This window comes from Xyrauchen texanus, chromosome 37 (assembly GCF_025860055.1).
Source record: "Xyrauchen texanus isolate HMW12.3.18 chromosome 37, RBS_HiC_50CHRs, whole genome shotgun sequence".
Lineage (NCBI taxonomy): Eukaryota > Metazoa > Chordata > Actinopteri > Cypriniformes > Catostomidae > Xyrauchen > Xyrauchen texanus.
The window spans coordinates 32,723,270-32,747,193 of NC_068312.1; the positions used below are offsets into that span (position 1 = coordinate 32,723,270).

Consider the following 23,924-nt stretch of genomic DNA (forward strand, 5'->3'; position numbering starts at 1 on the left):
TCTTCACAGACAGAAATGCAATTTTAACCCCATTTTATTTTGTTTACAAGCTTTATGTAGTGAAACAAAACATGAGGGTGATTGTAGATAAAGTATTGCATAAAGCAAGTTTATAAGAGGAAATAACAAGTATACCACGTTATCTTATTATACCATTTTATCTGGCTTACATGCAGTAAGCATCTATATATTTTGGGTGATATGGTTTGAAACGGCATGTCATGTATGGTTTCACTGCTTGGCTTGGCTCCAGATGATTACACGGTCCCATCATGGTTTGATTGTTTGCGGGAAGTCTAAACGAAAGGTGTGAAACAGAGATATAAATAGTGCCGTTCTCAAGCACTCAGGTCTTTGCAGGGTGCAACAGAGCAGGGTTTGACTTCCTCTGGTAGAGCGCAATTGACTTACGGGCTGTTTTCTGAGAAATTAACTCAACGTTGTCAGAAATAAGACAGAATTAAAGACAGGATAGAGAAAGAGATGGCAAGAATGGATATTCTGGTACTAGTCTAGACGCTGGGATTATGTTGTGCTGTTGGCATAACAGAGTGTTCATTTTGTACTCTGATCACAGAAATGACTTAAAAGCAATTTTAGCTCACTGAAATGTTATGCAGATGCTTTCATGGCCAGCAGATACTCAGCTCATAGCTGTAAATGAATCATTTCAGTAGCTCTGCATTGGTTTACATACGGCAGCTGTTGGAAACACTAATGTTAGGACTATGACGAGACCTTCTTTGTAACCAGAGATGTTTCTAATCTCCTTTCAGACCTCTCAACTGATGACACAATGTAATACTTAAAAAAAAAAAAATCTGATTTTGTTATCCCCCCTAAAGGTTAAAACTGTTTAAATAGAAGGTAATCAACATTTTTGAAAGTAAGACAGACATACCCCACAATCGCTATATTAGTCAGTTCTTCTGCTAGTCTCTCTGCTCTATAACTGCAGTGTTGATCAGATGTTATTGGGCAATACACCAACTAACCAGACTGCCTGAATGATTTATGGACTGAGTCAGAGTAGAGTTGTGGTCTCTGGTTCCAGAGCTGGATTCCACATTTGTTTCGCACAAAAGGTGAATGTACACTTGGGATTCATTGCATATTTTCATAATCCAGTATGTTTTGAAGATTTGTTGATTGACAATGGATTGCTTGTATGAGACTAGTTTCACATAGCCAGACTAATGGCATAAGGTTTGGTCCAGATTGCAGCTAGTCCTGTCTAAGAACTGCCCACTTGGACAGGAGGTGACTGTCTGACTTACATGGCCTGGCTGCAACCAACCACAGTTTTTGTTTTTACATTCCATTTAAGTTTTATCTATAATGGCTTATAGATAAGCCTACAATGATAGACCAGTGTGGAAAATATTTATTCAAATATTGGCTTGATAGTCTTGAAAATACAACTTAAATCAGAATCAGAATTGATTGTGACCAGAAATGTCTATTTTGCAGACATCACTCAAATGAATATACAGTTCTACTCATATATATGGGCAAAATCTAAATATGTCTATGTCACTAACCTGGCAAACTTTGGTTTTGTGGTTAGTTCATCCTCAAATTGGAGCTTCCTGGTTTGAGAAATTGCTTTCTAGTTTAGTGCGCAATGTGCTACTTACTGTGGCTGTTTGTGGGACTAGCATGAGGCTAATTCACTTTGCAATGTGATAATGGTTTTGTTTGACACTAGTATTGGCTAATAATCTCTCCTCCGTGCAGTCCACCGGCTCTTCCCCCAAAGAAGCGTCAGTCTGCACCGTCTCCCACAAGGATTGCCGTGGTTGCGCCGATGAGTCGTACCACCAGTGGATCAAGTCTCCCTATTGGTATCTGTCGACAGGTGAGATTATTATGTCAACGGCTGGCGTTCCCTTGGTACTCAACTTGCAGCTCACTAGCTTCACACAAACATTGTTGCGGCTCAAAGTTGTACTATTCCCCAAAAGTGTTCTTTAATTCTGTCATAATATTATCACCCTCCAAACACTGTTAGAGTTTTTATTTGGAACACAAATGGAAGAATTTTATTGAATATTCAGGTCCATCTATTCAATCCAATGGAAGTTAATAGTGACTCGCTTTAAAGCTTAAAAAGGACCCAAAAGTATCATAAAAGTGTTCCATGCAGGTCGTTCCATGTCTTCTGAAGGCAAACGATTTGGTGAGAAGCAATCCAAATCCATTTTTCAGTAATTATTTTGATGCCTTGAATTGTTTTTAGCGCTTAATATTGCAAAGTGTCATGTGAACATGGAAACCATTGTGAACGAGCTTTTCTCATAAGCCCAAACAGAATCATTCTTGGGTCTTGTTCTATGAAAGTTCATACATTTGTCAGTAGCTAGGACTAAATTAATAAGCTTAGACTTTTTTTTTTATGTAGACTTAAATAAATTTGCTTTTGAACTGGCTTAGTTTGAGTACCAATATACTTTATTTGTGAATTTCATTTGCCGCTGTTTTAAGGAACATTTAATGATCGACTGAATGTTGAGGCTACAGTTCTTTTTTGACCCCAAGGATTATGAGACAGATGCATTACAAAGGCGTTTTTCGGGGGGCAGTCACTCTTATGGATGTGAATCACCACGTCTGTCCCCCTGTGGCAGCATCGGCGTATTGAGCAAGTCTGACGAACAGCTGTCCTCACTGGAGCAGGACAGTGGACAGTGCTCTCGTAACACCAGTTGTGAGACTCTAGGTGAGATACACATGGGCAAATTCACTAAAAATAGTTATTTTTGTGCTGAATAAGGGTTTTATTCAGAGTCTTATTTGCAAATCACCCATAGTCTAAGTAGACCAGGTGCAATACACACTGGTTTAGTGCTGTGTCAGGCATATTTAAATTAGGTCTTGTAAATTCCTTGCAGTGCAAACACACCTTCATACTTAGCAATAGAAAAGGCTTATTATAAAAATGTGCCTTATTCACAAAAGTTAGTGCCTTGCACAACTATAGTTGTGCTATTACCACCCAAGGAAAGCAATATTTTAAATATAATTTTTATACAAAGAGATGCTATTAATCATGGCAGCTGTAAATTATCAATTAGTGATCAAACAATGGAGAATAGCATTATAACGGGCATATTCTGACACAGTATGAAGTTGACCAAAACAATGAAGACCGCATGTGCCGATTAACAATGCTATCAGTGGGAGCAGTTTATTCTTAGAAAATCTCCCCGCAGTATTTAAATATATTGATATTTGAGTTTTATTTTCTATCTGAGCTAGAGTTTTTGAAAAATACTCTATGACCTCTGTTTTGTCCCCCAATTTACCCAGACACAGCAGAGAGCTACGACCCCGACTATGACTTCCTGCATCAGGACCTGTCTAGCATCGATCAGATCCCTGCTGCACACACAGGGGGTTGTCTAAGCCCTCTCCCTGAGTCTCACCATGAATCATCCCCCTTCCCTGTCCAGCTTAAATCAATACCACCCGCTCTCCCAAAGAAGGAACGCCGGCCAACTCTGCCTCTGGTGGAACGGCTTTACTCTCAATATGACAACGTTTCAGAAGAGGATATGCAGACCCCACCCTTCCCCCTCTTCGTGCCAATGCCACCCTCGAATCCTGGAGAATTTTTGGGAAATTTCAGCATTGCTGAAAACAGTCACATCCCCCAGAGCCCCCCACCCCTGCCAGAAAAGAAGAGTCGACATAGTGAGTATGAGGAATTCAAATGTGTGTCATTTAGGATGTAGCATCTTTCTGCTCCAAAAATGCTTGTCTGGATCAGCCTTGAAAGTCTCATACTGTATTTTCACACTTTTTGTGGTTTGACAGCTTGAATGAAACCTGTTCAAGGCTGTATACAAAGAAACTGCATAATAAACATTGCCATTTCTAATCATTTAGTTCTCTCATCAACTCCTCAACATCACTTTGTTAATTCTTGTAGATGAACGAAATGCTTTTTAACTTGTGTGTGTATGGTGACTAGATTCACAACTTTGGACTGCCACCTGCTCCGCATCGAAGCATCCTGTGTGTGAGACCGGTGCCTTGTCTAACTCGGCATCGCCCCCTTGTGGACTCCCAAAGCTATTACGCTAGAATACTTTGAATGGAAGACAAAGTGACGCTGAATTGGAAAGAACACAAATCAGCCTTCAAATGTAAATGTTGCTAATGATAATATATAGATGCCTTAACAACATATAGATAAAATAACATGCCGATCAATAGTTAATGTATCGCTTTTTTATGACATTCCTATTACAAACCCCTATGAATCCCTCTTTCATCTATGGAAAACCATTTACTTTTATTGTATAGAAAAAAACGCAATGAAAGTGAATGGCAACTGAGGCTAACATTCTACTTAAGATCTAATTTTGTGTTCCAGAGAAACTGAAAGTCAGACAGGTCTGAAATAAAAAATCAGGGTGATGGAATTTTCTTTTTGCTTCAAGCCCTAAAAGGGGTGATGCTTTAAAATCCTAGAGGTTTGGGTATTTGAGCTGTCAAAGAATTTTAAATGCTGCCTTTTCTCTTCACATACTGCTTCCAAAGAATTAGTTTAAGCCATGAGATTTCTTGATGTCCACAAACTAAGCTGTTTGCACAGTTCACCAAATGCCTTGTGTAATGTGTGCGATATATGACGCATCATGGCAAAGACAGCTTTTTTCTTTGTAAAGCCCCTTAGTGCTTCAGTGTGAGATCAGATGGAATAATGCTTTTTGTTGGACAAAATCGCTGGTTGGATACAGTCAAGGCCTCACCCAAGCCGAAAGGAAATGAGCTCGTGCTGAAAGACTCTTGTTGGTAGGGCCGTTTGAATCATGTCGTAATCCGCAGTAAAGTTTATGGGGAGGTCACATACAGGATGCTTAGTGACTTTTACTTTTTTATTTATAAAAATTCAGAGTAAGGTCCATAATCTCTTTAAGTTTTTAAAGTTAAGTATTAGTTGAAAAAACAATAAAGTTTAGTACGGTAAACTTAGTGGTGACACCCTCCACAGATTTTGATATAGTTCTGTATAAAAGTTAATTGTTATAATCCTAATAAACATGCACAGATAAGAGTTTCATTGGAGTATATATAGGGCCCTATGATTTCTGTGATGTGGAAAATGCAGACAGAATTGGATCAAATGGAATTCTGAGAAAAATTTTGGATGAAAATTTGGCAGTTGATCAAATTCAAATATTGCAAAGTGTGATCATTAAAATGCAAAAGGATGCAATTTTATTAAATAAATATAAAGTCTACATTTGCTAATTAAACTGGATGTGCGCAATTGATGAAATTATGACATAAATATATTACTGCTATATAGAGAGATATAATATTCAATGTTGTAGTTATAAAAATAATATTACTAACAACCATAATTTAACTTTTTTAATGGTTTAATATAAAATACGAATGTATTGTATAGTAATAAAATAACTATTATTACTTTATTTTTCTCATGAATCTTTTAATTTTTACACTGAAGCACTGTGGTGCAGCACTTTATTTGACCAAAAATAATTTCAATAATTTTCAATAATTTCAATTACGAAATTTTGCTGACGATTAATTGTCAAACAAATAACTGCTATTATGATGATACATTTTCTGTTTTAGGGCTTTCACGATTAATTGTCATACAAGTTGTCATATTTCTTAAGGCGCATGTGTGCTTCATACCTTAAGAAATCATTTTTACATATTTAACTTAAATAATCAATTAAATCATTATTATAGGGGTATCTGATTTCCTTCTAAAGCTTTAAAAATGAATGTATGACATAAAATATATATTTTTTTAACATCAAAATATTTCGAAATACTTATATGTATTTACTGACATAACTGAATAACTGTAATATTATACTAATATGTCTCTTTATAGTCAACTTTAGTTTTGGTCAATTTTACATTTACACTGTTGTGTTTGGGAACCTGTATATTTTGTATATTTTATATATATATATATATATATATATATATATATATATATATATATATAATTATGCAATAGTAAAATGTTTCTTTACTAATTTCTTCAGTTTATAGGTTAAGTCTCTTTGATTAATACCACAAGCCCTTGTTTCTCATGAAGGTCATTTTATCACTCCAAAGAAATAGAGTAAGTGTGCATCTCCTCTGCGTCACTACGTGTTATTGGCACTGCTTATATGAACCCAGTTTTACCAGGAATATTTGCCATTAAAGGATTGTTTACAGTTCATGCGTATTATGGGACAGTAGCTGCTCTGTTTGACATCTACGGCTCAGTAACGCTCGGAGTTCAACTGAATGAGACACAAATGCAACGTTGATGGCATTTATATATTTGCTTTAAATTCCCTTATTTGGGCATTGAAATGTTATTGGAATTTAAAGTGCACTATAATTGTGGTTATCTCAAATAACCGTGATCAAATGGTTATTTAATAATCGCGACAGGCCTACAACAAATATGGTCCCTATGTAAAGAATAAAGTGTTTACATGACCCAGAAATTTCTGCTTAACACATGCATGTGCCAACTGTCTTATTTAGATTTTTAGTAACCAAAATATTGGCAGAATCAGGTTAATGCATGTTCTTAATGCATTCACAATTGAAATATGACAAAATTTTGATTAATATTGAAATTCTATAGTCCATGTACAAACTTCAGTTTTTTTGTTGTTGTTTTTTTTTTTTTTTTTTTTTTCATGTGACATGTTATGTGTGAATTCATGCCCTCTTGCAGTAGATTAGTCCCAGTGCCAAATCATAACCTTACGGAATAGGTCAATTGGTGCAAATGGATTTGTTTAGTTGTGTTTTAAACCTGCCGGCCTGTTTGCAATATTCTACCTGTTTACTTTTCACCCTGTCACACAGTCCTGAAATACATGCAGTTTATGGAGGACTATTCCGAGCCGTTGCCTTCCATTTTCTACCAGACGCCGCAGAGCGAAAGCATTTATGAGCAGCGCAATAGGAAGCGCTTTCAGGAAGTGTATGGCCTCAGCGACTCCTTCAGCAGCAGCGACGAACCGCCCCCTCCCCCAGCCCTGCCACCCAAACAGAGACAGCTGGTGAGAGCTATACCACTTCTGCACCCACACACACTTTTTCTCCCTCTGCTGATGGTGTTTCAATGCTTTTCTGTCATCCGACATTCATCATTAATCATAATAGTTTCAGTATTATGTTTACTGTAGTGTTCAGAGACACAGTTATTACTTGTGTGAATTTGCTTGTGGCACAGTAATTTTTTAAAACATTGTCGGTTTTCAGTTGAAGTGTTGCCTTGGGCGATACGTTTTTTTATTTCTCATCTGTTTCCTCATTGTGTTGTACGAGCATGTTTAAATTTATTTAACTAATTCAGCAAGTGAATCAGCTGATTTATTAATTCTATACCCCACACATAACATTATACGACTCGTGAAAAAATGGCCCTCCTGACATCAGACAGATGCATACTGTACATCAACAAATGACCACTCACATTTACAAAATTATGCCTATTTTTATTTCAAGAACTTGTTGATTTGGTCATGAAAAGTAGGTTAGGATATTATTGGTTAATGTTATATGTCCCTACCACCACATCCTTGTTTACATTAGCAGAAAATAAAAGAGTTTACAGAGGCAGAGAAAGTTATTACAATTTAATGAAAGATTAAATTAAATATTATTTTGTTTAGTTAGAATAACATGCACTGATGAATTGTGCGCAATAAGGCCAGAAACATTGTTTAAGTAAGTAAATGGCTAATTCTTTAAATTTTTTATTTCATCCTTAAACCGCCGTCTTAAGTGCTGCACAGTTTACTCAAGTCTATGTCATTGAATGCAGCTTATTCTATGCCTTTATCTGTTTTTGCTTTTGTTCTTATTCTTTTTTCTTTTGGCACATCTGCCTCATTTCATTTGATGTCATTTGTACCATTTTTCTCTTTCTTTCTATGTGGCTGTGCCAAGGAATTCACAGAGGTGTGTTGCTTAGAATTTCAGGCTCATATACAACCATTTGTTCTAGGAGCTATATTAAGCACCTGTATAGTGATTTATTTTTAGCGTCTTAGAATTTTCCTTTTTTTCCCACTGATTAGCAAGCACAAAAGCTTGTCAAAAAGTAAAAACCTCTTACTCTTAAGGCCCCAGCATACTCACTGAGAAGTTCATCTTCCTTTTTCACTCAGAGCCAAAAAGAAGTTCGAAACAGCTGAGCAACAGTATACTGTTTGGGAACATTCAGACATTGGCTGCCCTCTGTGTGAGGTGTTTATAGTACCATATAAATATGAGGATGCACAAGACTAAATGTAAAACCTTAACTAATTTGAGGTTAACATACACTAACCTAAAGGATTATTAGGAACACCATACTAGTACTGTGTTTGACCCCCTTTCGCCTTCAGAACTGCCTTATTTCTACATTGCATTGATTCAACAAGGTGCTGAAAGCATTCTTTAGAAATGTTGGCCCATATTGATAGGATATGATCTTGCAGTTGATGGAGATTTGTGGGATGCACATCCAGGGCACGAAGCTCCCGTTCCACCACATCCCAAAGATGCTCTATTGGGTTGAGATCTGGTGACTGTGGGGGCCATTTTAGTACAGTGAACTCATTGTCATGTTCAAGAAACCAATTTGAAATGATTCGAGCTTTGTGACATGGTGCATTATCCTGCTGGAAGTAGCCATCAGAGGATGGGTACATGGTGGCCATAAAGGGTTGGACATGGTCAGAAACAATGCTCAGGTAGGCCGTGGCATTTAAACGATGCCCAATTGGCACTAAGGGGCCTAAAATGTGCCAAGAAAACATCCCCACACCATTACACCACCACCACCAGCCTGCACAGTGGTAACAAGGCATGATGGATCCATGTTCTCATCCTGTTTACGCCAAATTCTGACTCTACCATCTGAATGTCTCAACAGAAATCGAGACTCATCAGACCAGGCAACATTTTTCCAGTCTTCAACTGTCCAATTTTGGTGAGCTCTTGCAAATTGTAGCCTCTTTTTCCTATTTGTAGTGGAGATGAGTGGTACCGGTGGGGTCTTCTGCTGTTGTAGCCCATCCGCCTCAAGGTTGTGCGTGTTGTGGCTTCACAAATGCTTTGCTGCATACCTCGGTTGTAACGAGTGGTTATTTCAGGCAAAGTTGCTCTTCTATCAGCTTGAATCAGTCGGCCCATTCTCCTCTGACCTCTAGCATCAACAAGGCATTTTCGCCCACAGGACTGCCGCATACTGGCTGTTTTTCCCTTTTCACACCATTCTTTGTAAACCTTAGAAATGGTTGTGCGTGAAAATCCCAGTAACTGAGCAGATTGTGAAATACTCAGACCGGCCCGTCTGGCACCAACAACCATGCCATGCTCAAAATGGCTTAAATCACCTTTCTTTCCCATTCTGACATTCAGTTTGGAGTTCAGGAGATTGTCTTGACCAGGACCACACCCCTAAATGCATTGAAGCAACTGCCATGTGATTGGTTGATTAGATAATAGCATTAATGAGAAATTGAACAGGTGTTCCTAATAATCCTTTAGGTGAGTGTATGCTATAAATGACTTCATGCCTCAGTCTATAAGTACAATTCACACGGTCAATAATAGAAGCTGTTTTTACCACTCAATGATTATTTTAAATTAATATAAAAATACTGTAGATAATGTGTAATGTGTCATTTTTACATTCTGAATTCATGGCGCTAATGTGCTAACACGCTATACGCAGCCCAAATATGCTCTGGTTACCCACTGTCACTGTATTTTTTGAGGATACTGAGAGTATGGTATAAATGGGTGTTAATGTGTAGAATACAGACAAAAGAATGATAATAAAAGCCACATATCTCACCTTGGATAGATGCGTGAATGCCTTTCAGCTGCAGATTGCACATTAGTGAAGCAGCATATCAAACAACAGAGTGAATGGGCACTTAGAGTATTTGATTAGATTTCATTCAGTTTGTAGACTAATTAAAAAAAAGAATTGCATGTTCTTCATGTCTCTATGCAATGATCGTACAGATGTAGGCAAGTTTGCACCAGCTTGCTTATAACTCTGCATGCCTACATATGAGGTGGACCAATGTAGTCAGCCGGTACAAAGTTTCCTTAAAGTTCGTGCTGGTGAGCCGTTACAAACCACTGCAATGAACACCAGATTTTGTCCTAAATGACATCACACCCGTTCATTCTCTCGTTCCTATGAAGTATGCCAGGGCCTTTACAGTTAATTCTTTCACATAAGATTGCCCTTTCTACAGCAAATTAGACTCTAGTCAAAGAAGACTCTACATTTAGTTGGACGCAAACAAAAACAAGGCAGTGATGGACAGAAATAGTTATGTGTGAAAATGACAAATTTGGTTCAAAGTTGGCTTTGTCATTGCAAAAACAGTCATTTCTTACGTCATGAAAATTGTCCAGTAATCATTGGCTGCGCTTCAATATGTCAGGGGCAAATTGGGTCAAAGATGAAATGGTTTGAACTTTTAGCACTGCATTACAATACTTGGAGTAACACTATTGCTGACGCTTTATAAAGTTCAGTCCTTTGCGCAACATTAACACTAGTTAAATGAAAGGGTCTTTCTGGGCTTCGGTCACGTCTATGTTACACAAACCATTTGGAAAGAGTTGTTTGTCTGCTAGAATTTTGAGGATCGTTACACAATGATCGATACCCAGATATATAAAAGTGCAATATATTGAACAGACTTTCATCCCTTGCTGCCTCATTTTCATTTCAAATAAAATAAGTTGTCTACTCTGACTGAGGTCTGTTCTCCATTCTGCGCACATCTGCTTAATAATACACTCTGCATGAACTCTCTGGCCTCTCTCTCTCTTCCTTCCTCCACTCTTGTTTCCAATCAGGCATCCTCACACTCTGCATCTCCTTCCTCCTCCTCCTCTTCCTCTCTGTCGTGTCACTTGCAGCAGTGTGCTTCCGGGCCAGGCCCTGGTGAGACAGACACTGCTCTCTGCCAGTCCACATCTAACTCCTCTCTCAGCCACCAGGGTTCCCTGCCTGCCCCTGCGGTGAGTCCTAGCTGCCTTTCACAGGCCTCTGTGTTCTTATTTTGAACTAACAAAATCCTTTTTCCATCTTTAATATCTTCTTAAAGGGATAATTCATATAAAAATGAAAACTGCCATCATTTACTCATCTTAATGTTGTTCCCGACCCTTAAAACTTTTTTCCTTGGAATGCAAAAGGAGACGTTTTATAGAGCTTTCAGTTTTCAAGAGTGTAAAATATTTAATAAAAGTAGTCCATATTACTCATGTGTATACATGTAGAGTATTATATTTTCAACAAATTTAACAGAACGTAGGTGTCTTGAGGTACTTGCTTAAGTTCATTTAACTTGTCACAACATCTTAAAAACACTGCAATCATGCATAAGGTGCTAAAAATAGTGAGAGGTCAAAGATGTCCATCTAGCGCATTTTTACATAGAATAATGGATGCAAAAAACATGTTTGTATGAGAGGCCCCTTCTGTAGTGAACTATTATGAGCGAATGTTAAGATTTTCAGTGAATAGCGACTTAAATTTTGGTCAGTTCCTCACACAAAGCTATCGTATGACTTCAGAAGGGAATCGTCATTCAGTATGTAAATATTACAATCTGGTTTCATAGTGAATACGTGACTATATGCATTTTTGCAAAACTTGTTAGACGTGTCTCCAGGTGCAATTCCATGAGAAATGAACACTAGTGGCGCTAGAACAACTGTGTTTTATTCATTTTTACTCAAATCATGACTTTAATGGCGGATTATGACTTTATAAATGCTTATTTTTCTCTCTATTACTCAGATCCTGCTATTTTATGATATCCACACACTTTTACTCTTATGCATCTTTTGAAAAAGTATTATTATATTATTTATGGTGGCGGAGGACGAATCTCAGTGCTTCCATGTCTGAGACCGCCAATCCGCACATTTTATCACGTGGCTTTTTGAGTGCGTTAATCCACACCATCCACGCACAACTCACCACACGCCCATCAAGAGCGAGAACCACACATAGGATGACACATAGTGACTCTACCCTCCCTAGCAACCGGGCCAATTTGGTTGCTTAGGAGACCTGGCTGGAGTCACTCAGCATGCCTTGGATTCAAACTCGCAACTCCTGGGGTGGTCCCAGGCCCCCTGATTGTATAATTATTGACTAAGTGTGGGCGTGTGTGAGCGGTTGAAAGAAAAAACATGTTCATAATAGCTGTAACGCAGTTCAATGGAAAGGAGGAGGCTAGAACCGGCTTGACAATATAAATAATAGTTTAATGGTAAACTGAACCAAAAAGACACAAACATAAACACATGATGGTCAGCTGCCTGTAAACGTTCTCTCTCTCTCTCTGTCGCACCACTGTCTGCATACCTTTATCCCTCTCGGAGGCTTGATTAGCCTGATAAGGGACCAGGTGTGTAGAATCACAACCCGGCCCCGCCCTCCGCCCTGTCACAATAGCTTACATGAATCAGACGCTGTGTAGCCTGTGGGCAACAAATAGTTTACAGCCTCAATTAACAGCAACGCTGCCTCGTTAGTGTTCAATGATTTTGCACATGCCTCAGTCACGCTGATCTAAAGAGTCAGAAGGGAATATCACACAGGGGTCTTGCAGCTGTGACCTGCTGAAAAGCTCTGGGTTTCTGCAGAGACCCGCCAGGCTCACCTGCTGTTAGGTGACTGATCTGTCTGTTATGATGTTATGTCTGGTGAGCTTTATCCTCTGCTTAACTCTACTGTATCCATTCAATTTTGCTCCACCACTTCAACAAACTCCGTCTGCCAGTTTATTTCTTAAACTCAGCCGTTCTTCAGGCTTGTGGCATCAACCCTGAACCACACCTTCGCTCTCTGATGCCTGTAAATGCTTGAGCTCTCCTTCCTCTTCTTTTCCTATAGAGTGAAAGTGCTAATGATGAAGTTGGGGAGGGTGAATACGTCAATCTGTATTCATCCAACCAGGCCAATGGAGATGTGACTCTCTCCAATGGAGTAAGTAACAGCACGTGAGTGTTTGCAGCCGAGTTTTCGCCCTGTGGACGAATTTTGCCTCTGCTCTTACATGCTGCACTAGTGTTGTTTGGGACTGTAATGCCTGGCTTTGCATCATCCAAAATAATAACTTGTAAATTTGGAGGATAGTTCACCCAAAAATACTCACCCTCATGCTGTTACAAACCCATATCCTTTATCTTTTGTTTTTTGCCTTTTGTTTTCTGTGGAGCAAAAAGGAGATGGCAGTATGTTAGTCTCAGACACCATTCACTTTCATTGCAACTTTGTTCCATGTAATGCAAGTGAATGGTGATTAAGGCTGTCATCCTGCCAAATATTATTTGGGTGAACTATTACTTTAAAACCTGTCACAAACCAACTCTTTATGCAGAACATCATAAAATACCCTAACTGCTCACATTGTAATATCATTGGTTCAAAATCCCACTCCATAAAGATATATTCTCTTAAGTTGTTTCATGCTCCATTTTGTTCACTTTTGACAACAAAATACATGTTGAATCTCACCTGGTTGGGAAATGTGTAAGAGGTGAGAAAATTAGAAGGCTAATAGTTTTTGGATTCGTTTACGCACTTTGTTGTGCAATCAAGTTGCTCTGATAGGATTTGAGAAGTGAAAGAGGAATTGATAACTGTGTGCTTTTTAAAAATAAACCACCCTGCTGTAATTTTCCTGCTGTAAAAGCAGTAGTTATAAAACCACTTAACAGAGAATCAGACTGATCCCAATGTTGTTACTTTTGTAATGTACTAACAGCCTGTTATGACATTACAACTGTTGTAATGTCAACATAAAATGTATGTAGCATGTACACAGACTTTGATTTTCAAATATTCTGTTTTTAACTCCATATAACTCCAAATATAAACTATACAACTCTAAAATACTCCCAACAAATTTTCACACCAAAACTATTCTTACCAAATCAGTTGCCAAGCTTTTGAAATTGTCTGAAAATAAATAAATTGGGTACCTGAATGAGTTGAATCTGAACAAGTAAAAAAAAATCAACATCATTAAAAAAAATCGATCAGAGCAGCACAATATTTTGGACTTTGGGTGTGAATGGGTCTTTAAAGCTGTGTACACATAAAACTACATTTAATGTATAGTTTCCTAGGAATGCTTTGTTTAATAAAAATTAATCTTATTCCAATAATATACCTAACCTCATATCTGATGATCAGATGTATGTCATGTATATTAAGGTCACATCCACACAAATCCGTTTTTGTTTGAAGATTTGATTGTGATTTTGTTACACTGAAAACTCTAATAAGGAGTAAAAACTCTATAGTGGTGGTGGCGTAGTGGACTAAAGCACTAAATTGTTAAGCAAAAGGTTGCTGTTCAATCCCCACAACCACCACCATTGTGTCCTTGAGCAAGGCACTTAACTCCAGGTTGCTCCGGGGGATTGTCCCTGTAATAAGTGCACTGTAAGTCGCTTTGGATAAAAGCGTCTGCCAAATGCATAAATGTAATAAGTTGACTAAATTGATTGAGTAAACACATTCCCTCAGTTGAACTCTCCAAAACATTTTGTAATGAAGTTCACTTGTTCAGATAGAATGAACTTTAACTATTGAAGTTAAAGTGACTAGATGCAAATAGACTTAACTCAGATTTGCAGTTTAAATGTTGTTGCTTCAACTTGCACAAGGAGAACTGAGATAGTGTTAAAATGGTCCAACTGGACCAAAAAGGACACAGATCACTCTAATGGTGACATCACACAAAACAACTATTGCAAACAAATTACATAAATAATATGTAATACTAAAACCTCTATGAAATCTTATTAATAGCTATTTGAATACCCCCATATGTTCCCTTTGACAAAGGAAACATGATTAATAATTCAAGCGCAAGGCATTGTAGGAGTTCCCCATAGCCTCAGTTTTGTACTCAATCTGAAGTCTATTGATTTTTAAGAAAAATATGTTCAAGAAACTTGGAAAAAAGTTATGATTAAGACAACTTGATTTTTCCAGTTAGGACAACATTAGGGTTTACAGTGTACGTTTGCACCTCTCGTCCACTCTGGAACAGCATTTTCTTCTGAAAACTGAGACTTTGAAAATGCTTTCCTCTACCTCATACTTTGGAAAAACGATGACGTTAGAAAACTGAAAAGGGAGGATTCAAGGTTTAATGGATTAGTGTGGACATGCCCTAAGGTGTTGTTTTCTGTAAGTCTGCTTTGGAACCATTTATTGTGCAAAGTACCATTCAAATAAAAAGGTTTTATTTGTTTTGACTCGATAGTGACTTAAACTATGTTCTAATATGTTATCAGTGCGCCCCAATCCTGTGTTTAAATGTTCTGTGGAATGTGCTCTTCCCTGCATATACAGTAAATATCATACCCAGCTGTTCTGCTCTGGTGAACCACTTTGCTACTGACATCTAATTTAATTCCTGTAAGGTTGTACTGATAGTCCTTAAATGTTTAATTTTCCTTTCTTTCTTTTTTCTGTTATTGTCAGGACTCTTCTTGTGAACCTGAGGACTCACTGCAGGACGCTGCATCAGAACACAGCAAAGATACGGCAGACCGAGAAGGGTAACACTGCTGTGATTGAACTCAGTGCTTTAAAGGGATATTTCTCCCCAAAATGAAAATGTTGTCTGTCCCAAACATGTATGACTTTCTTTCCTTGGTGGAGCACAAGTTATATCTTTGGTTATTAATGCACATTTCCCTTTACTGGTTTTGCTTTAAGAACCATATTTTACATTGGACATCAATACACTGTTAACACAGTACCAAAGTTGTTTATTATATAAAGTAAACAAAAGGACTTAAAATCCAACATTGGACATGATTAAACTTCAAACATTAATGTCTGTGGTTTTATTTAATCAAACATGTCTTTTATTCTTCGCCATACTGTGTCATTTGCAATTGACCCCGTATTTAATGTAGTCTGAGTCTTAAGTTTTATTTTATTTTACCTTGCATAGTTTTGCTCGTGATTTTTGAGGCTGATTCATGTCATTCAACCTATCCATGTTGGCATCCGTCTAATTTTGCTAGCTTCTACCAAGTGACGGATGAAGTTGAGTCAAAACTGTCAATTTTATTTGGATGCTCAGCCTTTGACGTCAAAAACAAAAGATATGGGCAACGTTTTCTCCTTCCTATGACAAGTTGATAAGCCTGTTTAGTATAAGAAAATAGTCACATTATATTAGTTGCATTTAGCATTGTTTGTCCTTGCTATCCATGTCCCAACAGACTTGCAACCCATTTTTGGGTCCTGGGACACCAGTTGAGAACCACTGTTATAGTACATTGTCTCTTCTTTCTTTCTTTGTTACACGTCTTTTTAGATAATATTAGAGGTGAATATGTGTGGGATTTTTTTCTCCCAGCAAAACAATGCAGTGGCCTTGAGTGTTTAAGACTGAGTTCACTTCATCTTGGTAAACTGTCCTCCTCTCCTGTTCCAGCTGGAAGCAAAAGTGTGCAGACTCAGAGTTGACCTCAGAGGATGTGGATGAGCTCTCGCTGACTGACCATGAAGAGATCATGTCTCACATAACACTAAAGCAAGAGGTAACACAGATGTGTTTATTATTATTTTAGCTACCTTGGGTGTAAAGCAGAAGTACGTGTTTTATTTTCTGGAGGTTATATCTTGATTTCCAATATTTGAGATTATTATAGAAGTGAAGTGTTAGTCTGCTTTCTGCTGCCCCCATCAGTGACTCAAAGGCACTGCAGTGCTGTTGTGTTGAATATTACCATTAAAATGCCTGTGTATTACTTGCTTTTCATTGCAAGATCAGGGCAAATTCCACTCACATTCTCTTGAAAAAATCTAGTAACTAATTCAGTCACAAATATTTACAATGTTTTTCTAAATGAGATGTTTAAAAGTTACATTTAGTAGCTGACTGTTTAATCCCAATCTGTGCTTCAGAACGACGATGGCCCTGATGTCCGAGCTGGATCAGGAGACATTTTATTAGTTCATGCCACAGAAACAGATCGCAAAGGTAAGAACGATCCCTTCCAATCCCTCCTGTGTTAGGATTAAGATAGAGAACTAAAAATTACGCTTTTTTAAAAAAAATTATAATTTCCACGTTTCACATTTTAAACTCTTATCCTATAATTATGATTGCATCTTATGTTCTCTTTTGCAGATCGAGTTTTATACTGTGAAGCCTTCTTGACCACATACAGAACGTTTCTAACCCCAGAGGACCTCATTAAAAAGCTCCGCCATAGATATCCTTTATGAGGACGGGAGAGGGCGGCTTATAAATCTTTGTATTCCTAACACTTTTTGCCACTCTAAGCCTTTGTTTTTGTCCTTAATTCTGAACACGTTTACTAGGTATTCTCACAGTTCTGACAGCGTCAAACAGCGTGTTAGTAAAAACGCATTCTTCGTGCTGGTGCGGGTCGTGGATGAGCTTTGGTGAGCTGAAACTTATTTACAAATTATATCACAATTGTGGGACCACACTAGATATCTCCATCTATTAGGAGTGATTAAAATGACTGATATCAACTGTAGCTGAAATATCAACAGAAATAACCACATTCCTAAATTATATTTCAGTAACACTTGACTTTAAGGTTGTATTTGTTAACATTAGTTACTTTTTACAATACTTTTACAACATTTGTTAATGTTGGGTAATGATCATTTCTGCATGTACAAATATTTTTTTAGATTAAAAGTTTAGTATGTTAACATTAATGCAATATGAACTACAATGAGCAATAGTATCAAAAAAACAAAAACAATTAGCATTAACCAAAAACACAAACAAAGATTTTAAGAAGAATATTTCAGCTCTGTAGGTCCATTGTTCATTGCAAGTGAATTGTGGCCAAACATTTGAAGCTCCAAAAAGCACAAATGTATGAGGTGTGGGTGAGAAACAGATCAATATTTAAGTCAATATTTTGCATACATTTTTTCAAGTTCAACTTGAAAGTTCACAGAGATGCAGGTGCGTGATGTCACACAAAAATATCGGCACTCAGGGAGATGTACAAAGTGATTCACATTCACTTTTATTAAGTAATATCGATCAGTGAGACTTAGTTCCTACATTACTTGATATTAAAGCTTGTTTAACAAACGCCTGCAGAAACAGGTGTATAAAACATGATATATTATACTCTCTTTTAATATTCGTACACCTGTAGCACAAATGCTAGCATTGCAGTATTGTTTATCAGTTGCTGAAAACTCTAGGTTGCTAGGAGACATCTCTGGTTACAGTCAAACCCCTGCTAAGCTAACTTGACCATTGCAGTTTTGTTTTCATACACATCATCTTCCGAGCATCTGGCAATGGAATGACTTTTATGGTGGGAAATCGGAGATATCAAGCAGAAATATCTCACATCCGACTTGAGTGGAATGCAGCATAAGTCTCCACTTTCACTTTCACATTCTTCTATTGTTTTTGGTGATTTACATTCTTCGTGCATATCGCCACACACTGGGCAGGGAGGAGAATTTATAGTAAAAAAAAGACTTAAATATTGATCTGTTTCTCACTCACACCTATTATATAACTATTGAAGACATGGAATTAACAACTGGAGACGTATGGATTACTTTTAAGCTGCCTTTATGTGCTTTTTGGAGCTTCAAAGTTCTGTCCACCATTCACTTGCATTGAATGGACCAACAAAGCTGCGATATTCTTAAAAATCTTCATTTGTGTTCAGAAGAAGTAAGAAAGTCATGCACATCTGGGATGGCATGAGGGTGAGTAAATGAGAGAATTTTCATTTTTGAGTGTACCATCCCTTTAACAATTAGAGTCTTATTGAAAAGTGTTACTGTAGATTTCTAATTCTGTACCCCATATTCTGAAGGGATGTTTGAGATTTGGTGTTTTAATCATGGCCATTGCCATAAATTTAGTGCAATGTTTTTCAGTTTAGAGGTTTTTGTGAACAGAACCCATTGTGGAAATACTGGAAAATCAGCTGTGTTAATTAGCAGATGTAATTATGTAGTCATATGTATAAAATGTGTGAAGTTGTTGCCCACATCAATTTCAATTGTGATTACCCTGTTAATCTGTTCATTAAATGACAATGTAATGTGTTTCATGTGCAAGCGCATTGTTATCATATACATAATTTGAAAGTCTTTGTATTTGGTCATTAGTTTGGTGGAGCTCACAGAAGACATCCTGAAGCAGCTCATGGATCTCGTGTTCAATCTGCTAATTGACGGGGAGCTCATTCTGGCCCGCGTTCTGCGCAAGAACATTCTAGATAAAGTCCAACAGAAGAAGTTGCTGCAGTACTTCAACTCCCTCAAAACGCTCGCTGCACGAAGTGTGGCTGCAAGGTAATGCTTTTCAAAATCACATTTAGAGCAAAACCATCTAGCAGACTTTCTGAAGTGGTGGAATGCAAACATTTTCACACTGATATTAACTCTTTATTAACACAGGCCTGGCACTCTGCATGACTTCCGCAGTCATGAGATCGCAGATCAGCTCACTCTCCTTGATGCAGATCTGTTTTATAAAATAGAGGTAATGCCCCTCTCCTGTCATGTATACACAGTCCTTAACTTGCCTTTAAGAGATTCACAAGTTCTTTGAGATTGCCTTGAGCGATTCAGGAGTTCTTTGACATGTTTGTCCTGTCTTTCTACAGATCCCTGAGGTGTTACTCTGGGCCAAGGAACAGAACGAAGAAAAAAGTCCCAATCTAACCCAATTCACAGAGCACTTCAACAACATGTCATACTGGTATGACATGATTTCTGATTCTCAAGCTGGCACAGAAGTATTAAGATTTAAGAATGGAAACCGTAATATTTTGGGTGCCACATCCCTCATAGTCTCATGAAAGCTACGCTAAAAACAATTTATGAACCTGTTTACACCTGGTATTAAGATGTGTTTCGGGTGATCCGATCAGATGTGTTCAGCACTAAATACAGGTCTAAACAGGGTCTAAGGCGTTTTGTAATAGGATCACAAAAAACACATGAAAAGGTAATTAAAAACACATGACTGCATCGCATTTGAGGTATAAACGCTAATCCATCCTGAATGCGTCCCGGTAACAAGTAAAACGCCACACCTCACCTGTCAATCAACCGCTCCGCTAAAACAAGAGTGTAAACTTTGCTGTTTATGAGTGACCTTTAATTGAAATAACCGTCCGATCAGAAATTTAAAATAAGCGGATACATACACTGATCAGCTACAACATTAAAACCACCTGCCTAATACATTTACATTTATGCATTTGGCAGACGCTTTTATCCAAAGCGGCTTACAGTGCACTTATTACAGGGACAATCCCCCCGGAGCAACCTGGAGTTAAGTGCCTTGCTCAAGGGCCCAACAGTGGCATCTTGGTGGTGCTGGGGCTTGAACCCCCGACCTTCTGGTCAGTAACCCTGAGCCTCAACCACTGAGCCACCACTGCGCCATAATATTGTGTAGATCCCCCTCTTGCCACTAAAACAGCGCCAACTGGCATCTCCGAATAGCATTCTGATATGATGTTCTTCTCATCACAATTGTACAGAGCGGTTATCTGAGTTAATGTAGATTTTGTCAGTTTAAACCAGTCTGGCCATTCTCCGTTGACCTCTCTGATCAACAAACCATTTCCATCCGCAGAACTGCCGCTCACTGGATGTTTTTTGTTTTTGGCACCATTCTGAGTAAATTATGGAGACTGTTGTGTGTAAAAATCCCAGGAGATCAGCAGTTTCAAAAATACTCAAACCAGCCCGTCTGGCACTAATTCTATTCTGAGATGTGGGTTGGCTCTGTTTTGGCAACACGAGGGGGACCTACACAATATAGGGCAGGTGGTTTTAATGTTGTGGCTGAGCGGTGTATATTATAAATCAGTGATACATACACTTGTACAAGAACTTCATGGTTCTTCTACAATGTGTCTGATATCAACACATAAGCTCGTTTTAGAATAACGCACATTTTTTCCTCTTGCATTTTTGTCTTTTAATGACATTTTCGCGGTTAATCATCAATTAGTAGCACACTGACATAGTGATTGATGTATGTCGTCTTGAAATCAGAGAGCCTCACCTCGAAATCTGAACACTAGTGGTCACAGTAGTCTGATTTAAGCTGCCAGGCGTAAACAGCGACGTGTCTCATCTGACCACATGTGATCAGATCACCCAAGATGCATCTTTATACCAGGTGTAAACGGGGTCTAAGTGGCCGTTCACACCGAACTTGTTTATGCGTCCATCTGTGCTGTTTTTCAATCATGTTTCTATGTAAACATGCACTAGACAGACTTTTTTTTCGCTGTGTAATGTTAAAGAGAACATCATCTGGTAAAAATGTGCCTTGGGCCACCTGTGTTCTGTTCATTGCACTTAGTTTAGATTTTTATAGCAAGATTGCATTCTGTCTGAATGGCCCTAATGCTGTACACGAGTGTTTCCTACAGAATTCTGTTTTTACTGTGTGAGAGCCCCTACAACCGATAATTTGTCCTATTACTAACGTAATAAAACATATGTTTTTTTTTTTAAAATAAATCTCTAGTGAATGTAAATCTTCAACTGTGATGAACATGCATTTAGAAATGTTAATTCAGTAAGTGCTCTGACACTGTAGACAGATTACAAACCAATAATTTGTGAGTTTATGAGTTTATTTTGACCAAATCACTTTAGAGTCATTTAGTTATGAATCATACTAAACTTGAACGCACTGTATATTTATTTAATCACAATTCAGTTCAGACTATAACTAATAAACAGACTATGCTGTACATTCAAATCATAATTTTTTTAATCTCTCTTTTCAAGGGTTCGATCCTTGATTATCCAACAGGAGAAAGCCCAGGATCGAGAAAAACTTCTTCTGAAGTTCATCAAAGTTATGAAGGTGCAAACAATTTTTTTATTAATATGAATGGATTTATAGCCTATAATGTCTTGCGAATCCACATAACAGGACTGATTTTATTTTTCAAAACTGAATCTAATGATTTATTGGGCTGGTTTCTAAAAAAGGTTTCTATGTCCTTCTGTAATGTAGCACTTAAGAAAACTCAATAACTTCAACTCCTACTTGGCAATATTATCAGCACTGGATTCAGCACCTATTAGAAGACTAGAATGGCAAAAGCAAACTTCAGAGGTAAATCAATCCCATGTGTCTCTGTTCCAATATCCTCTCAGGCCTTGTCCACATTGATATGTTTTCGGTGTGCACAAGGAAAATCTAGCCCCGGCCATAAATATAAATGTGTAAAATCCATATTAGTGTGGACGTGGCCTCAGTTCTTAGCTGATTCTGTCATGTTTGCAGCCTACTGACTAATGTTATCTTTACAGGGTTTGGAGGAGTATTGCACTTTAATTGACAGTTCCTCCTCATTCCGGGTGTATAGAGCAGCTCTGGCAGATGTGGAGCCTCCATGTATACCCTACCTGTAAGTAAAAAAAACTCCAAATTAAAGAACATATTCGTTTTCAAAATTGATTAAAATATGTTGGATATAACACCTCATTCTTCTGTTTTGCACTCTCTGTCACACAATACAGAGGTCTCATCCTTCAGGACTTAACTTTTGTGCATCTTGGGAATCCTGACCTCATTAATGGAAAGATCAACTTTTCCAAACGCTGGCAGCAGTTCAATATCCTGGACACTATGAGACGCTTTCAGCAAGTGTGAGTACTTAAAGACTACATGAAACGTCATTGCATTTAACTTCTGTGATGTTAAACTGACTATTCAGTGGGTTGTAATGTAGGTTGGGACTTGATTTAATCCATTGGGATTTGATTGGATCTTGAGGAGGTGCCATATGTTAGGCCAGTTGTTTTCGAAGTGTGGGGCAAATTGTACAGAGGTGCAGAAGATTGCCCCATTCTCAAATCTCGTTCACTTTCACAAATTAAAAACTTTTGTAACAATTCACGCAAGAACCAATGTTTACAATATCTTTTCCTCCGTCTTTTTCTCCTCAAATTTTTTTTATACATTCGCCTGGCACTGCAGTACTTCCTTGATGCCCGAGCCATTTATACTTAATGTGTCATGTGGTGTGGTGTCAGGTGCGCTCACTGCGCTGCAATTATGTAAAGAAAGAAGTGACCGACACGTGACCAATTCTAATGGAAACTTAAAGGAAAAGTTCACACAAAAATGAAAATTCTCTCATCAGTTACTCACCCTCATTCCATCCCAGATGTGTATTACTTTTTTTCTTCTGCAAAACACAAATTATGATTTTTAGAAGAATATATCCACTCTGAAGCTCCATACAATGTAAGTGAATGGTGGCCAGAACTTTGATGCTCCGTAAACACATAAAGGCTGCATAAAAGTTATCCATTCGACGCCAGTGGTTAAATAATTTATTCAGAAGTGATATGACAGTTGAGGGTGAGAAACAGATGAATATTTAAGTCCTTTTTACACTGACCAGTAGGTGGCGATATGCACGAAGAATGTGAATCGCGAAAAAACAAAAGAAGAATGTGGAAGAGAAAGTGACTTAAATATTTATCTGTTTCATCACTTTCATCATTGTTTTGAATGAGGAGGGTGAGTAAATGATGGCAGAAATCAAGTGTAGCGTCAGTTCAAGCAGGTCACGTGACTCGCACTTGCAATCAGCTGTCTCTCAGCTGATTATGCCGTCTACCAATAGAATTCAGACGCTCATCAGAGATGTTCTATTTAAATCCTCCTTTTATGTTCAATTCAATGCCTCAGCTACCTTTCCATTGGCATGGATGCAAGCTGCACTTGACACCCTCCTCCATCCCCAGCTCCACCTCTCTATTGTAGCTTTGCTTTTGAGTTGCTCTACATCTGTCTTGTTATTCTGGGCTCTAAGATTTCAATTCTTTTGAACTTTTCAACATGTTG

General features: G+C 37.9%; 1 protein-coding gene across 4 annotated transcripts in view; it reads left to right on the forward strand.

Annotated features, from left to right (window-relative positions):
* LOC127631288 (rap guanine nucleotide exchange factor 1-like) overlaps positions 1-23,924 on the forward strand; it is a 41,831-nt gene that overhangs the window by 15,832 nt on the left and 2,075 nt on the right. The window contains exons 7-24 of one of the 4 annotated variants that reach the window (XM_052109363.1): positions 1,738-1,858; positions 2,539-2,719; positions 3,310-3,693; positions 6,862-7,058; positions 10,873-11,037; positions 12,926-13,018; positions 15,533-15,609; positions 16,500-16,605; positions 16,973-17,048; positions 17,199-17,283; positions 17,384-17,476; positions 19,196-19,381; positions 19,487-19,571; positions 19,696-19,790; positions 21,848-21,926; positions 22,080-22,181; positions 22,379-22,476; positions 22,589-22,717. In XM_052109363.1, coding sequence (XP_051965323.1) covers positions 1,738-1,858; positions 2,539-2,719; positions 3,310-3,693; positions 6,862-7,058; positions 10,873-11,037; positions 12,926-13,018; positions 15,533-15,609; positions 16,500-16,605; positions 16,973-17,048; positions 17,199-17,283; positions 17,384-17,476; positions 19,196-19,381; positions 19,487-19,571; positions 19,696-19,790; positions 21,848-21,926; positions 22,080-22,181; positions 22,379-22,476; positions 22,589-22,717 — 2,352 coding nt within the window. The remainder of the gene's footprint in view (positions 1-1,737; positions 1,859-2,538; positions 2,720-3,309; positions 3,694-6,861; positions 7,059-10,872; positions 11,038-12,925; positions 13,019-15,532; positions 15,610-16,499; positions 16,606-16,972; positions 17,049-17,198; positions 17,284-17,383; positions 17,477-19,195; positions 19,382-19,486; positions 19,572-19,695; positions 19,791-21,847; positions 21,927-22,079; positions 22,182-22,378; positions 22,477-22,588; positions 22,718-23,924) is intronic. The other 3 variants (XM_052109364.1, XM_052109365.1, XM_052109366.1) reach the window with 3 other exon arrangements.